The following is a 13565-nucleotide window of genomic DNA, read 5'->3' as shown; positions in this document are numbered from 1 at the left end:
AGAGAAGGAAGAAATAACTGTGGTTTGTTTGGAAATTCCAATTCCCACCCAAGTTATCTGTTTTCCTTTGTGCTATGTAGGAAACCTTAAAAATAACTAGATCTGAAAAGTATGTCTTCAATCAAAGTTAAATTCTAATACGTGGAATCAGAAGTCCTTGGTTCAGATTCCACTTTTACCACTTCCTAGTTATCACTCAGCCCTCTGGAGCCTCATTTTACTCTTCCTTAAAGTGAGAGGATTACATCAGTGTTCTCCAAAGAGTGTTAATTAGGTCTCTAGTACTGAGGGAGGATTTGCCACTGTGCCCTGGAGTTGGGGTGGGGTGGGAGGGAAGCACTTTCTGGTCAAATTATGTTGGGATACACTGGTTTAAACTAAGTGAAATAGTTTGCTTATTTCATTTTTCTTCAAAGTCGTAAAAATACTAATTGATATGACCTCCTAGAGTGCCCGATAACTACAGCCAATGTTTTACTTCCAGAAAGATGAGGGTGTGTGATGCCTTCCTCTCAGGGAATTCTAAGAGGCTTTTTAAAATAATTATTTATGTCTATATATATATAGAGAGAGAGCGCCAGAGTCTCACTCTGTCACTCAGGCTGGAGTGTAGTGGCATGATCTCAGCTCACTGCAACCTCCACCTCCCCATTCAAGCAATTCTCCTGCCTCAGCCTCCCAAGTAGCTGGGATTACTGTAGCACGCACCACCATGCCCAGCTAATTTTTGTATTTTTAGTAGAGATGTGTTTTCACCATGTTAGCCAGGCTTATCTCGAACTCCGGGTCTTAAGTGATCCTCCTATGTTGGCCTCCCAAAATGCTGGGGTTACAGGTATGAGCCACTATGCCTGGCCTCCAAGATTTTTTAAAATTAAATTATTAATTCTTCCTATCTATGAGCATGGAATGTTTTTCCATTTGTTTGTGTCCTCTCTTATTCCTTGAGCAGTGGTTTGTAGTTCTCCTTGAAGAGGCCCTTCACATTTCTTGTAAGTTGTATTCCTAGGTATTTTATTCTCTTTGTAGCATCTGTGAATGGGAATTCACTCATGATTTGGCTGTTTGTCTGTTATTGGTGTACAGGAATGCTTGTGATTTTTGCACCTTGATTTTGTATCTTGAGAATGTGCTGAAGTTGCTTATCAGCTTAAGGAGATTTTGGGCTGAGATGATGGAATTTTCTAAACATACAATCATGTCATCTGCAAACAGAGAGAATTTGAATTCGTCTTTTCCTAATTGAATGCCCTTTATTTCTTTCTCTTGCCTGATTGCCCTGGCCAGAACTTCCAATACTATCTTGAATAGGAGTGGTGAGAGAGGGCATCCTTGTCTTGTGCCAGTTTTCAAAGGGAATGCTTCCAGTTTTTGCCCATTCAGAATGATATCGGGTGTGGGTGTGTCATAAATAGCTCTTATTATTTTGAGATACATTCCATCAATATCTAGTTTATTGAGAGTTTTTAGCATGAAGGGCTATTGAATTTTGTTGAAGGCCTTTTCTGCATCTATTGAGATAATCGTGAAAATGGCCATACTGCCTAAAGTAATTTATATATTTAATGCTATCCCCATCAAGCTACCATTAACTTTCTTCACAGAATTGGAAAAAACTACTTTAAATTTCATATGAAACCAAAAAAGAGCCCGCATAGCCAAGACAATCCTAAGCAAAAACAACGAAGCTGGAGACATCACGCTACCTGACTTCAAACTATACTGCAAGGCTACAGTAACCAAAACAGCATGGTACTGGTACCAAAACAGATATATAGACCAATGGAACAGATCAGAGGCCTCAGAAATAACACCACACATCTACAACCATCTGACCTTTGACAAACCTGGTAAAAAGAAGCAATGGGGAAAGGATTCCCTATTTAATAAATGGTATTGGGAAAACTGGCTAACCATATGCAGAAAGCTGAAACTGGATCCCTTCCTTACACCTTATACAAAAATTAACTCAAGATGGATTAAAGACTTAAACATAACATAAGACCTAAAACCATAAAAACCCTAGAAGAAAATCAGGACATAGGCATGGGCAAAGACTTCATGACTAAAACACCAAAAGCAATGGCAAAAAAGAAGCCAAACTAGACAAATGGGATCTAATTAAACTAAAGAACTTCTGCACAGCAAAAGAAACTATCATCAAGGTGAACAGGCAACATATAGAATGGGAGCAAATTTTTGCAATCTATCCATCTGACAAAGGTCTAATATCCACAATCTACAAAGAACTTGAACAAATTTACAAGAAAAAAACAACCCCATCAAAAAGTGGACAAAGGATATGAACAGACACTTCTCAAAAGAAGATATTTATGCAGCCAACAAACATGAAAAAAAGCTCATCACCACTGGTCATTAGAGAAATGCAAATCAAAACCACAATGAGACACCATTTCATGCCAGTTAGAATGGCAATCATTAAAAAGTCAGGAAACAACAGATGCTGGAGAGGATGTGGAGAAATAGGAACACTTTTACACTGTTGGTGGGAGTGTAAATTAGTTCAACCATTGTGAAAGACAGTGTGGGGATTCCTCAAGGATCTAGAACCAGACATACCATTTGACCCAGCAATCCCATTACTGGGTATATACCCAAAGGATTATAAATCATTCTACTATAAAGACACATGCCCACGATGTTTGCTGTGGCACTGTTCACAATAGCAAAGAGTTGGAACCAACCCAAATGCCCATTAATGATAGACTGGATAAAGAAAATGTGGCACATATACACCATGGAATACTATGCAGTCATAAAAAAGGATGAGTTCATGCCCTTTGGAGGGACATGGATGAAACTGGAAACCATCATTCTCAGCAAACTAACACAAGAACAGAAAACCTAACACCACATGTTCTCACCCATAAGTGGGAGTTGAACAGTGAGAATATGGACATCAAGGGTGGGAGCATCACATACTGGGGCCTGTCAGGGGGTGGGGGGCTAAGGAAGGGATAGCATTAGGAGAAATACCTAATGTAGTTGATGGGTTGATGGGTACAGCAAATCACCATGGCATGTGTATATACCTATGTAACAAACCTGCACGTTCTGCATATGTATCCCAGAACTTAAAGTATAATAAAAAAAAAGAAATTAAATTATTAAAGAAGTCTAACAGTTTCATCTACATGTTGTAATTTGGATACCTATGTAAAAGATTACATTCTTTCAAGAACAATTTTTTAAAATATTCATGCCCTTCTTTATGGGTGCCCTAACCACTTCTTTAGTTTACCTGTGAGTAATCCAGTAGAGGGAATATACTGTGACGTTTTTCCACACTCTGGATCACAGAATCCCACTTTTTACATAGCATTACATGAAACTAGTCTGTCAGGAATTATTCTGGAAAATATTGTTTCATTTGGCTATCTCTAAGACTTCCTCCTGCTCTAAAATAGATTTCTAAGATTATCGTTTGTTACGTTCCAATATATTCACTGTGCCTTTTTTTTTTTTTTTTTTGAGGGTGGAGGAGTGATGAGAGGATTCAAAATGACTCTATTCTTAAATTCAGTGAAATTCCTACTCTACCACATTTACTCTGACTTTAGAGGGCCCTCATCTCAACCCTGGTATTGCAAGTTATTTTTATACTTCAAATCTTCTCTGGCTAACTGAACTGCCATGAATACCAAATTTCTATACATTGTCAGTATATTAATGATGAGCAAATTATGTCCTTCACACTTGTAATACAACATTCTATGTATTTTAATATATTGTCATAATACATTGTATGTGCACTGTGTTTTACAGTTTGCAAATGATTTCCATACTCATTATTTCTTCACATGAATTCCTGTTTTCAAGTTGTAACCCATTTTATTTCTAAAATGTCCAACTTAAAATGTTCTTGTTGCCAAAGATCCCAGCCTAAAAAAAATTAAAACCCTTCTGTTTTTACGAATTTCAGTGCAATCCATAAGTATTATGTAAATGTGCACATTCACATTTATTCTAGGACAGAGGAGATGGGCAGGAGTGAATTCAGTTCTATTAAATGGCAAGATCCTTTTTCCTTCAAACTTCAGCTAGCAAACATGAACTTGTAAAGTACAACCATCTATTTGCCATCATTTGTTTTCATGTGGCAATGGGACCATTTTAAAGACCAAGCAAATTATGGGATAGGGCTATTGGAAACATTTGTGCACAGTTATAAAACCTAAAGTAGTTCCAGCTTAGCTCATAAATATCAATGCTTTTGAGACCAGTGAATATCAACTACTTGAGCTTGATGGGTCAGGTATTCTATGCACTGTAGGTCCACTGAATAAGACATCACTCACTGAGCAGCTGCTAAAGAGATTCATGGTGTTTTAGGCATTTTTGGTTCAGTACACAATAATGGGAGTGGGAACAAAGAACAGACTCTCCCCCAACACACACACACACACAAACTATATAACCAAGAAAAAAATTGTTCCCATAGTAATACAGATTTTTAGAAATAAATGGAGTAAGTCTATAGTTTGCAAAGCTAGAGATAGTTAAAATATAAACCATGGTTCCCATGACTACCACTAATAAAATTTTTCTTATTGTTGCTACTGTATGAAAATTGTAATTGCTTTACTTCTTAGAAGATATGTCACTTTCTCATATAACACAGAAAAATAATTTTAGGTTTTATAAAACTTTAGGTTTTATAACTGTACACAAATGTTTCCAATAGCCCTCTCCCATAATTTTCTTGGTCTTTAAAATGGTCCCATTGCCACATGAAAACACAGAAAAATACATTTTTAGGGACTTAACCTATTGATAAAAATTGAATATTCTATCTCTCAACTAGTAGCTTTCCTCACATGATTTTAAGAAGAAATTAATCAGGTTCCTAATAGCCATAGCTGGCTCATATGATGGCTTTTTGCAAATTAGGAAACTATGTCCTTTCTGGGCCATCTCAAGCTAAACATTCACGGTTTAAAACACTGTGAATTGGGGTTACAGCTCTCCTCCAGGGTACATACCTTGGGGAGCAGACAATGGGCTGAAATTTGACCCCCACTCCCTCAGTCATGCATCTTGCATAGTAAACAATCTGTAAAACTATACATAGTAACACTGAGTCATATTTACTAAATTAAGCAACTGTGCATCAGAAGTACTTGCATAACTTCTTGCTGGCATCTAATACCCTGAACGAAGTGGCCTTCAGCTAAATGTAACTTACAGATAATATAAAGGTCCTTCTTTCTATAGCACAACTCTGAGGTTATTTTACAAACTTCTAATCTGTGGGCAAAAGAGCTAAGTGTAAAGTCATCCTGCTGGAAGGTTAACCTTGCAACATAGAAGGGGCAGTAGCAGAAGTCTTTATTTGAAATGAGCTAAGCAAAGTGGCATATAATAAAATGATGTTTTTCTAGTTAAACACCTATTGTGTATATACCACCCTGCCTAAAGGGTAAAAGGTAGAAGTAAAATATAGTTCCTGCTCTCACAAATTTATAATCTTGAGGGGGGAATGAACAAGAAAGAAGAGAAGGGGAAGAGGAAAACAGAATAAAACTGCATTGGCCTCTTAACTGTCTCACTTATTTCCTCAGGCAATAAGCTTTATGTAAATGTACGTGATGAATACCACGAGATAACATACAACCCAGTTATTTTGGGTGCATAGTAAAGAATCTCATATATGTTGCTGGAATTAGTGATGATTCCTATAGTAGTTTTGAAGGAACAGAATTACTCAAAGGATCTGTAAGGAGCTATAACCTAAGCTATTAACCTTGATTTTTAATGTAAACAAACTCTCTGGCCCAAATCTGTATTTAAATGAAAGTGGCAGAATTAGACAATCTCATAGACTCAGTATGATTTTCTGATGCTTTTGTGACTATGTTATATTGAAAGCTTGGTATCTTTTAAAGCTGCCTCATTGGAAAAGGGTACAGAAGGTGATTTCAAAGTTCCTTTAATTTAATGACCACTTTTATTCAATTGTTTTCACAGACCATAAACAGGACTGAAGAATGTCCGTCTGAATCTTTGCCTTGAATGAAGAAACTTCATTGAACAAGAAGTTGGCTTCCAGTTTGCACAGACGTCAATGGAATGCATTTTTTTGTTTTTGTTTTTTCTTTAGTTTTATACCTTACCCAATGAAAACAAAGTTTTTATGTGCTGTGCAAATGGTCTTCATGTGGTCTGACAATTTATTTTTGCCATCATTTTTTTTAATTAAAAAATTTCCAGAAGAGGAAAAAAAAACTACAAAAAACAAAACATTGAAGGTTGATATTTTATGTGGAAGAACATTTCAATTGAATTCAGAATTTTCCTGAATGTGTAGATACATTTTTTTTTTTAACAGAAAACCTGATGTCAAGAGGTGGGCAATAGAAATGGAAACAAATTGTCTTCCTCAATAATGAAGCTAATTTCTCTTTTTCCCTTCTTGTTTTAATCTAGTGGGTTTTATTTTATTTTTTCTTAGAAATATTTAGGTAAGGTTTATCTTGAATCTTAATTGCCTTAATTTTAAGGACGTCAAAGGCTCTCGAGGCAAGCTATCAACATCTTGTTAAAAACAAAAATCAAGAAAGAATTGAAATATTGTGCCGGCTTTAACTGGCACAGAAGTTTAAGACTATGAGCTTTTAGGGTGAAAAAAAACTGTACAGTTTAAATGAAAATGTTTTTCTTCATTTGAAGAAAATTTGTTGATAAAAGAAACCATGGCAACTGCAAGAATTGGAAAAATGCTGGGACTTTTCATGAACTTTGTCTTAAGTGTTGACATGAATCATTCTAAAAGGCTAAAACATTTTACAGTAAAGTTATTAATGTTGGTTTAAAAACAACTGCATTAGAAATAATGCGTGTTTGGGGGCAGAATGCAGATTTTTTTAATTTACAAAGCGTGATCGCTAGCAAAAGCATTAGTGCTTTTTATCTGCAGTCTTTTTTATGAGCTTTACAAAGTTTTTAGTCAGCTTTGCTTGTCACATTGCAAAACCTAGCTTAAAAGCATTAAAAAAAAACTTAAGTAGATAGGAGCTTATGGTCAAAAAGTGCAAAAAAACAAAAAAAAAGCAATAGATAGAGAAATTGTTGACAATTTCTGTAGTCTTTCCTAGTTGTGATCAAATTCAGCCTATGGATGGCCTATTTTATACCAAAGATGAAGTGACACCCTATTACAGTCCAGAAGATAGAGGTTGTTTTTGTTTCTTTTCTTTTTAAAAAAAAAAAAAATTTATTTGACCGACATGGCCGGACCAGTTCTTACTTTGTTGTTTGTTTAAACTACCTTCCACTGGTGTTTTACATAGTGCAAAAAAAAGAGGGTGGGGGGAGTTGTCTTTCTTTTCTTTAAATGTGTATTCATTGATAGCAGAAGCTTGTACCTGCTGTGTTTAGCAGTTTCAGCATGAAGAGTTCTGGATATCAACTGATTGACAGAGCCAAGTGGCTTTAAATTCTGTGAGCTTTTCTGGTTTCTCACTAGCTGTCTTGAATAGTGAAACCTGTATTGATGGCCACTAGTAAACCAAGATGCTTATTTAACAGGTTGAATATTCTTTATATGAAATTTCAGCTAAAGACACTTTCTGAACCTGGTCTGAAAGGTCATTTGTCAAAAAAGCTTAGTGATATTCTGTGAAATGGTGAGTGGTCTCCTGGAAAGGTCTCGTTGTATTTGTAACAATAGTCTTCCCTCTAAATTACACCACCTTTTGGTTTTGTCTTTTCACCTCTGTCTTTGTCATCACCTACCATGAATAGTCACCTTGGTTTTGCAAATGGGGAGGGGGTATCTTCTTTTTGCCTCTTTTCATTGCAGTTTCGTATCTTGGTGTTGCCGTAAGAACTTTTTCTTTCAGTTTAATTCTTTGAGGCATGTAGGACCAATAAGATGATTGAGAATTCTATTAGTGGAATTTAGGGAAGTCCTTAAAATGCTGGTTGACAATCAAGAAACAGTATGATTTATATCAATAAGAACCAAAAGAATTAGGTTTGATCAATCATTTAAGCCAAGAAGGAATACTTGCATTTAGAACGATGCAAAACTTTGTCTAAAATGAATTAAATTGACCCACCTGTAAAATATATCTATATTTTTAATTCATGAGATATGCGTTCAACCTTTACAGTTTTACCTGAAATTAAGGACAATGGAATAGAATTTGTTAAGTGAACCATTCACTAGATTGCTTTCTGGATGAATCTTTTGAATCAAATCGGTGAAACTCTTTTCACAAACTAAGTCAGGCACAGGAGCCTGTCTTAGTCCAAAAGAAGCAGGGAAATGTATTTAAGTGTACTATAAAACAGGGTAGGCTTTTTAAAAACTAAAAAGTTTTAAAGGTAAATCATATTCCCATTAGGTCAACATGAGTAATAAGGTTGACTCATGTGAAATTGTCAATATTCCACCATTTATATAAACTCTGGTTCTCTTATTTGCAACCCCATGAATTGGAAGCTCAAATCAGAGAATGACTCCATGTATTTATGGTCACATTGGAGACAAAAGTGTATCCAAGAAAATGTAGTGTGTGTTACAGAGAAATTCCAACTGGTCACACTCACCATTATGGTTTTTCATGCTTTAGAGAAAATGCTAGATTTATACTGTCTTTTGTTCCATCCTTCAGCTTCCCATGCGTTATAAAGGTGGCACTTAAGTTTTTATCTTTGAAAAGTGGGCCCCAAAGTTTTTTGGGGTACAAAAAGACACGTATGGGAACCATATTTTCTGTTTCTCTTTTTCACTCTCTAAACTCTTTGTATAAATAAGGATTATCCTGGGCATATTTCAGTTGAATATGAAACCAACATACTTTCTTTCATTTTTGTGAAAAAAAAAAAAACCAAAAACATGTATTAATGTGATACAAAGAAAGTCTCATTTACACAACCAACAATGAGGCTAAGAGGTAGCTACCATGTGGCTAATGAATGTGCCTAGGTAACTTCCTGTTTCTATTCAAAACTGCTGCTTTATTTGTACATTCAGAAATATTTTTTTCAACTATGAAATTTCAATATCAATTTTTTAAGCCACTTTCTGCAAAAGGAAATGACGTATCATTTGATGTGTTCATGTGTGTTTTGTGTTTGGATAGTTTATATCATGCCATTCTATAAAATATATGTTTTCAAACCAAAAAAAAATAGAAGGAAAACAATGGCACATACTCAAATTTGCCCTGCTTTGTCTGCTGTCTTACCTAAGACTTGTTTTGAAGAGCCAAGTCTGTGAGAGAAAAAAAGCATCAACAGGTAAGCAGCATTACATTGTGTGATAATAAACCAAAATAAGTTTTCAATATATACAGACAACAGAATTCAAATGTAATCAACAAAATATATTGTAGTGATTTTTTTTTTTTTTTTGAGACAGAGTCTCGCTCTGTCGCCCATCCTCATTAGGACTATAATCTTTTTTTTTTTCTTAAGTTGAGGTTAATTTTCCATGCATTCTGGTCCACCAGATTTTCAAGCATTTATTCAGATGTTTCCATTTTTCCTTTTGACTTTAATTGCCAAGACTTAGCTTAAACATCAGGAAACAAACTAAAGCCACAATCCAAATGAGAGAAACACTGTCTCATCTAAACTCTAGTTTCATGGTCAGTGCAAGAGTGAGTTTTCTTTTAATAATGGTAAGGTGTTGTCAAGGGAGGCAGAGTGTGCATGGTAACTGGGAGCTCCGCAATATGTGGCCATGTCTTCTAAAGACAACATAATGAGCCCAGGTGAACTGAAGGTAATACTGGCAGGTGCTGATGACAGTTTGTCCTTGAATGCTGACATGTTTTGAATATTACAAATGTCATACTACTCTTTTTAAAAAATCCTTACCTGACTCTAGTTTTGCCAGGATTAGTTTGTTTCCTTGGTAGATTTCAACATTTCAGGACGTTACCTCCATATTTCACTTGAATTACTTCTTCCTGTGACCTTAGCAGATCTGTCACATTTGAAAGCATATGACTCACTTCCACCCCCTTCTAATGAAAAACTGCATGTTGTTAAAAGCACTCCCATTAGAAATATAAGACTGAGAACCGAAGAAGGCTGTTTAAAGCAGGAATTTCATTTTATTTTACTATGCCTAAAAATACATCTTTGGACCCCTTGCAAAGTGCTTTAAAACTACTTTCAATTTATATATGACCCCAAAAAAGTAATTTTTTTCCCAAAAAATACCCTCTTTATTTAAATAATTGGGATATTTGCTAAATACCTATTTTTTTTTTACAGTGGCCTAAAACCCCTATTAATGAAAAGTGAAATTTGATTTAATTAGGACTCATGCAGTCATCTTCACGATTGAGGAGAAGTTTCAATAGGCTGTCTAGACAGATTATGATGTTAATAGGAGATTAAAATACATTTGGCAATTCATTTTCATTCTTAATTTGAGTGCATGAACCACTGCAGATGAGCTGATAAGCAGAGAGAAATTCTCAAGTGGGTTTCACTAATAAATGTTTTTTATATGATTTGAAATCAAGTAAAGGGACAATATTTATGTACGTGCATAACAACATTCAGCACATTTGAGGAATCACACACTACAATAAAGCTTAAACATGTCATAGAACCTTGATCTATATTACTTTGTCTTCAGTAAAAAGTGAAGGATGAGATTTTGTCTTTCATGTTATTGTAGCTGGCACGCTTCAAAAATTTTGAACTTACTGGGACTGACAGCCTCTCACTTCAATCTGAGGGATTGACAGAAATTAAACAGGCTCATTGATTCTGTACACTCTACCTTTCCTGTGGCAAGTGATAATGGGATTTCATTAATGAATCAATTTGTTTTACAAATGACATCCACTGTGGCACTGGAAGACGGTTGGGTCTGACTCAAGTTTAACATTTCTTACCAAACATTCTTAAGTATGAAATTGGTCCTTTAATGCAAATGCTCTTGGTCATGGCTGTCCTTTGCAGATTACATAGCATTCAAGAAAGTACAAAAACTAGACACTAAATCCCCAAGTGGCCCCAAAGACCTTTTATGATATGAGAGACAAGAGTTCACCCCAGATTAATTTCTTTTATCATTGGCTTTATACTCTAACAAACATATAGATACTCTCTATAGCAAAAAAGGGATGAACGGCTTTCGATATTCATTTCTGTTTATCTTTGTGAGGGAAAATAATATATCAAGAAAATTTTCTTCCACTTAGAAAGCTTTAAAGCTGAAGTAGAGGTGCAGTCAAGCTTGGATCTGTAGGAAGAACCACTAGGCCACTGAGTCATACTTGAGCTTTTCTTACTACTGCCCCAATTTCTAAGTTGTGCATAAATACAATCACTCTCAATTTTTGAAGGGCTAATTATCTACTTTGTGGGTGTGTTTTGTTTTTTCTTTTCAACATGTAGGCCTTGGGCTCTGTTTCCTTTTATTAACATGTCACTTGAGGGTGGGACAAACAATTGGAAATAAAATTTGATTATTTTAATTCTTATAAAGTATTAATTTCTTAAGGGAGTTTGAAATCATTGGTAAAATTAATGTCAGTACATTATATGTCATAAATTTTGATTATCTATAATGTCTTTTCTTATCTACCACAAATAATTGAGAGTTGGCTATATTCTTACAGAATATACGGGAAAAAAATCATAGCAAAGAATTCAACTTCCCTCAAAAGAAAGCTATTTTTGTTTCCTTCACTCCACTAAATTTGAACCAGTAGCATAGATCAACACAACTTCTGCAATGAGAGTATAACGGTAGCTGTTGGTACAATCATATTCATATTTTTAAATCTTTGACCAAAACTATTGTATTGCTTTCGTTACATTTTGACTGCATTACTGTATTAAGGCCGAATGACTTTGACACTCCCATGGATATTTTATGATCACATCAAATTTAAATAATGTCCAAAGTATAACTTTAATGTTATATTTTGTTTCAAACCCTGTGGTCTAAGATTATTGAGAAAGATGTTCTTTCCTCCTCCCTCAAATATGTTATCTCTTCATATATTAAAAAAATGAATTATTCCATGCTTTTCAGGAACTGTAAAAATTATTTCAAAAAGACACTTGAAAAAGTTTTCTCTATTCTGGACACAAATGCTTCCATTTATTTCAAAAGAAGAAGAAGAAAAATGGAATCTTAATTTAAAAAAATATATGTAGTAGTATCTGCTATGAGATACTCAGTTTCTTAAAAAAAAAAAAAAGGGACACAGCTTCTTTTAAAACCCTTGTTTCAGTCCATATTCAACTTCATGGAACTTCTGAAACATCATTCAATTTTGAACTTTATTTAAGAGCATTTTTGTACTGCTGTCTCTGACTGTCATGGAAACTTCTGTAATTCTAAGGTGTTTCTGGTTTTATTTTTAATTTCTTCATCTGTACCACAGTCAAATTAGCAACCATCTCCCCCATCCCTTGGGCTTTCTGTAGATCAGTGGATGTTAGGTTTAAACTTCTGTTTTCTTTGATGAAGCTTTCAATAAAAAATGAAAATAAAATCAATTGAATAGGGCTGTTGTGTTTTTCTGCACTCATCCAGAGACTGGTTGCGGGAGGAGGGCTGATAGGAAGGAGTGGTGTCCACCTTTAATCTGGAACAGTGCTGGAATTTTTTAAAGAATCATCACAGCTAACAAAAAATGAGAGAGGAGGGAATATTCAGTACATGCCAAGGGGACATGAGAAAGCCACTGTTTGTGGGAATGTAGAAAGAGAGGACCATTTAGGTCTTCCCAGGGACTCCCACAATCTTCCTCATTCTCAAGTTTAGGGATTTAGAGACCACAGAACTCCTATCTCCAAACATGCCTAACAGCTACCAACTACTTGATGAATCTTGGATGAAGGCCAGTTATATTTGACACCTATGGTTTGTATCCCTGCAAGGATTAAATCCAGGTCAACCAAAATCAGAAGTGTCCATTCCTCAAGTTACAGAAGACTGTGTTAAGCAAATAAAAAGAAAACCTATTTTTCTAGGCCAGAGTAATCCAAGCTAGCTTGGAGCTCATATTTAAGAGCCAATAATATCCTGTTCTGTAATAGTCATTTGCTGTGTTGTTCGAAAATATTCCATTCTACTGTAGAAGACAGGAAAACAAAGGGATACATGAAATTCCTATGATGTGTTAAACAACAAAGCGACCCTTAAGACAGAAAAACTAAGTACAGCATGTGAGTGTGAACAAAAATAGAAAGGGAAAGAAAGACCAAGAAAACACTATATGTGATACACTAGATATATATATGAGAAAATTAAGCATTCACTATTCATTAGGTCTTAATTTACTCACTCTCTGTTGCCTTCCATTCTGGTACCCATAGCAGCTCATCAACCTAATTGGTGAATTTCAATGGTTTGCCCTTGATTGTCTTGGAGGGAGTAAGAATGTTCCATTGGCTCCCTCTTTCACTGCATAAAACCCAACTCTGGTATAACACACCATCACTGGAGAAGGATGATGTGGCAGAGGGAAAAGGAGTATATATACCAACATTGCAGAACGTTCAGCTAGTGTGATCCTTCCACGCCTCTTGCACTTTAACCTCAATGAGTCAACCTACCC

At 35.3% G+C, this 13565-nt stretch overlaps 1 protein-coding gene across 5 annotated transcripts in view; it reads left to right on the top strand.

Annotated features, from left to right (window-relative positions):
* The window catches only part of RBMS3 (RNA binding motif single stranded interacting protein 3), a 1708877-nt gene extending 1696367 nt beyond the window's left edge, over positions 1-12510 (top strand). For all 5 annotated transcript variants that reach the window (XM_055284824.2, XM_055284857.2, XM_055284838.2 and 2 more), the window contains one exon: positions 5989-12510. In XM_055284824.2, coding sequence (XP_055140799.2) covers positions 5989-5995 — 7 coding nt within the window. In that variant the 3' untranslated portion in view covers positions 5996-12510. The remainder of the gene's footprint in view (positions 1-5988) is intronic.
* The last annotated feature ends 1055 nt before the right edge of the window (positions 12511-13565 follow it).

This window comes from Symphalangus syndactylus, chromosome 1 (assembly GCF_028878055.3).
Source record: "Symphalangus syndactylus isolate Jambi chromosome 1, NHGRI_mSymSyn1-v2.1_pri, whole genome shotgun sequence".
In the NCBI taxonomy this organism is placed as follows: Eukaryota; Metazoa; Chordata; class Mammalia; order Primates; family Hylobatidae; genus Symphalangus; species Symphalangus syndactylus.
Note: the sequence above shows the minus strand (reverse complement) of the source record. Positions and strands in the feature narration are given on the sequence as shown.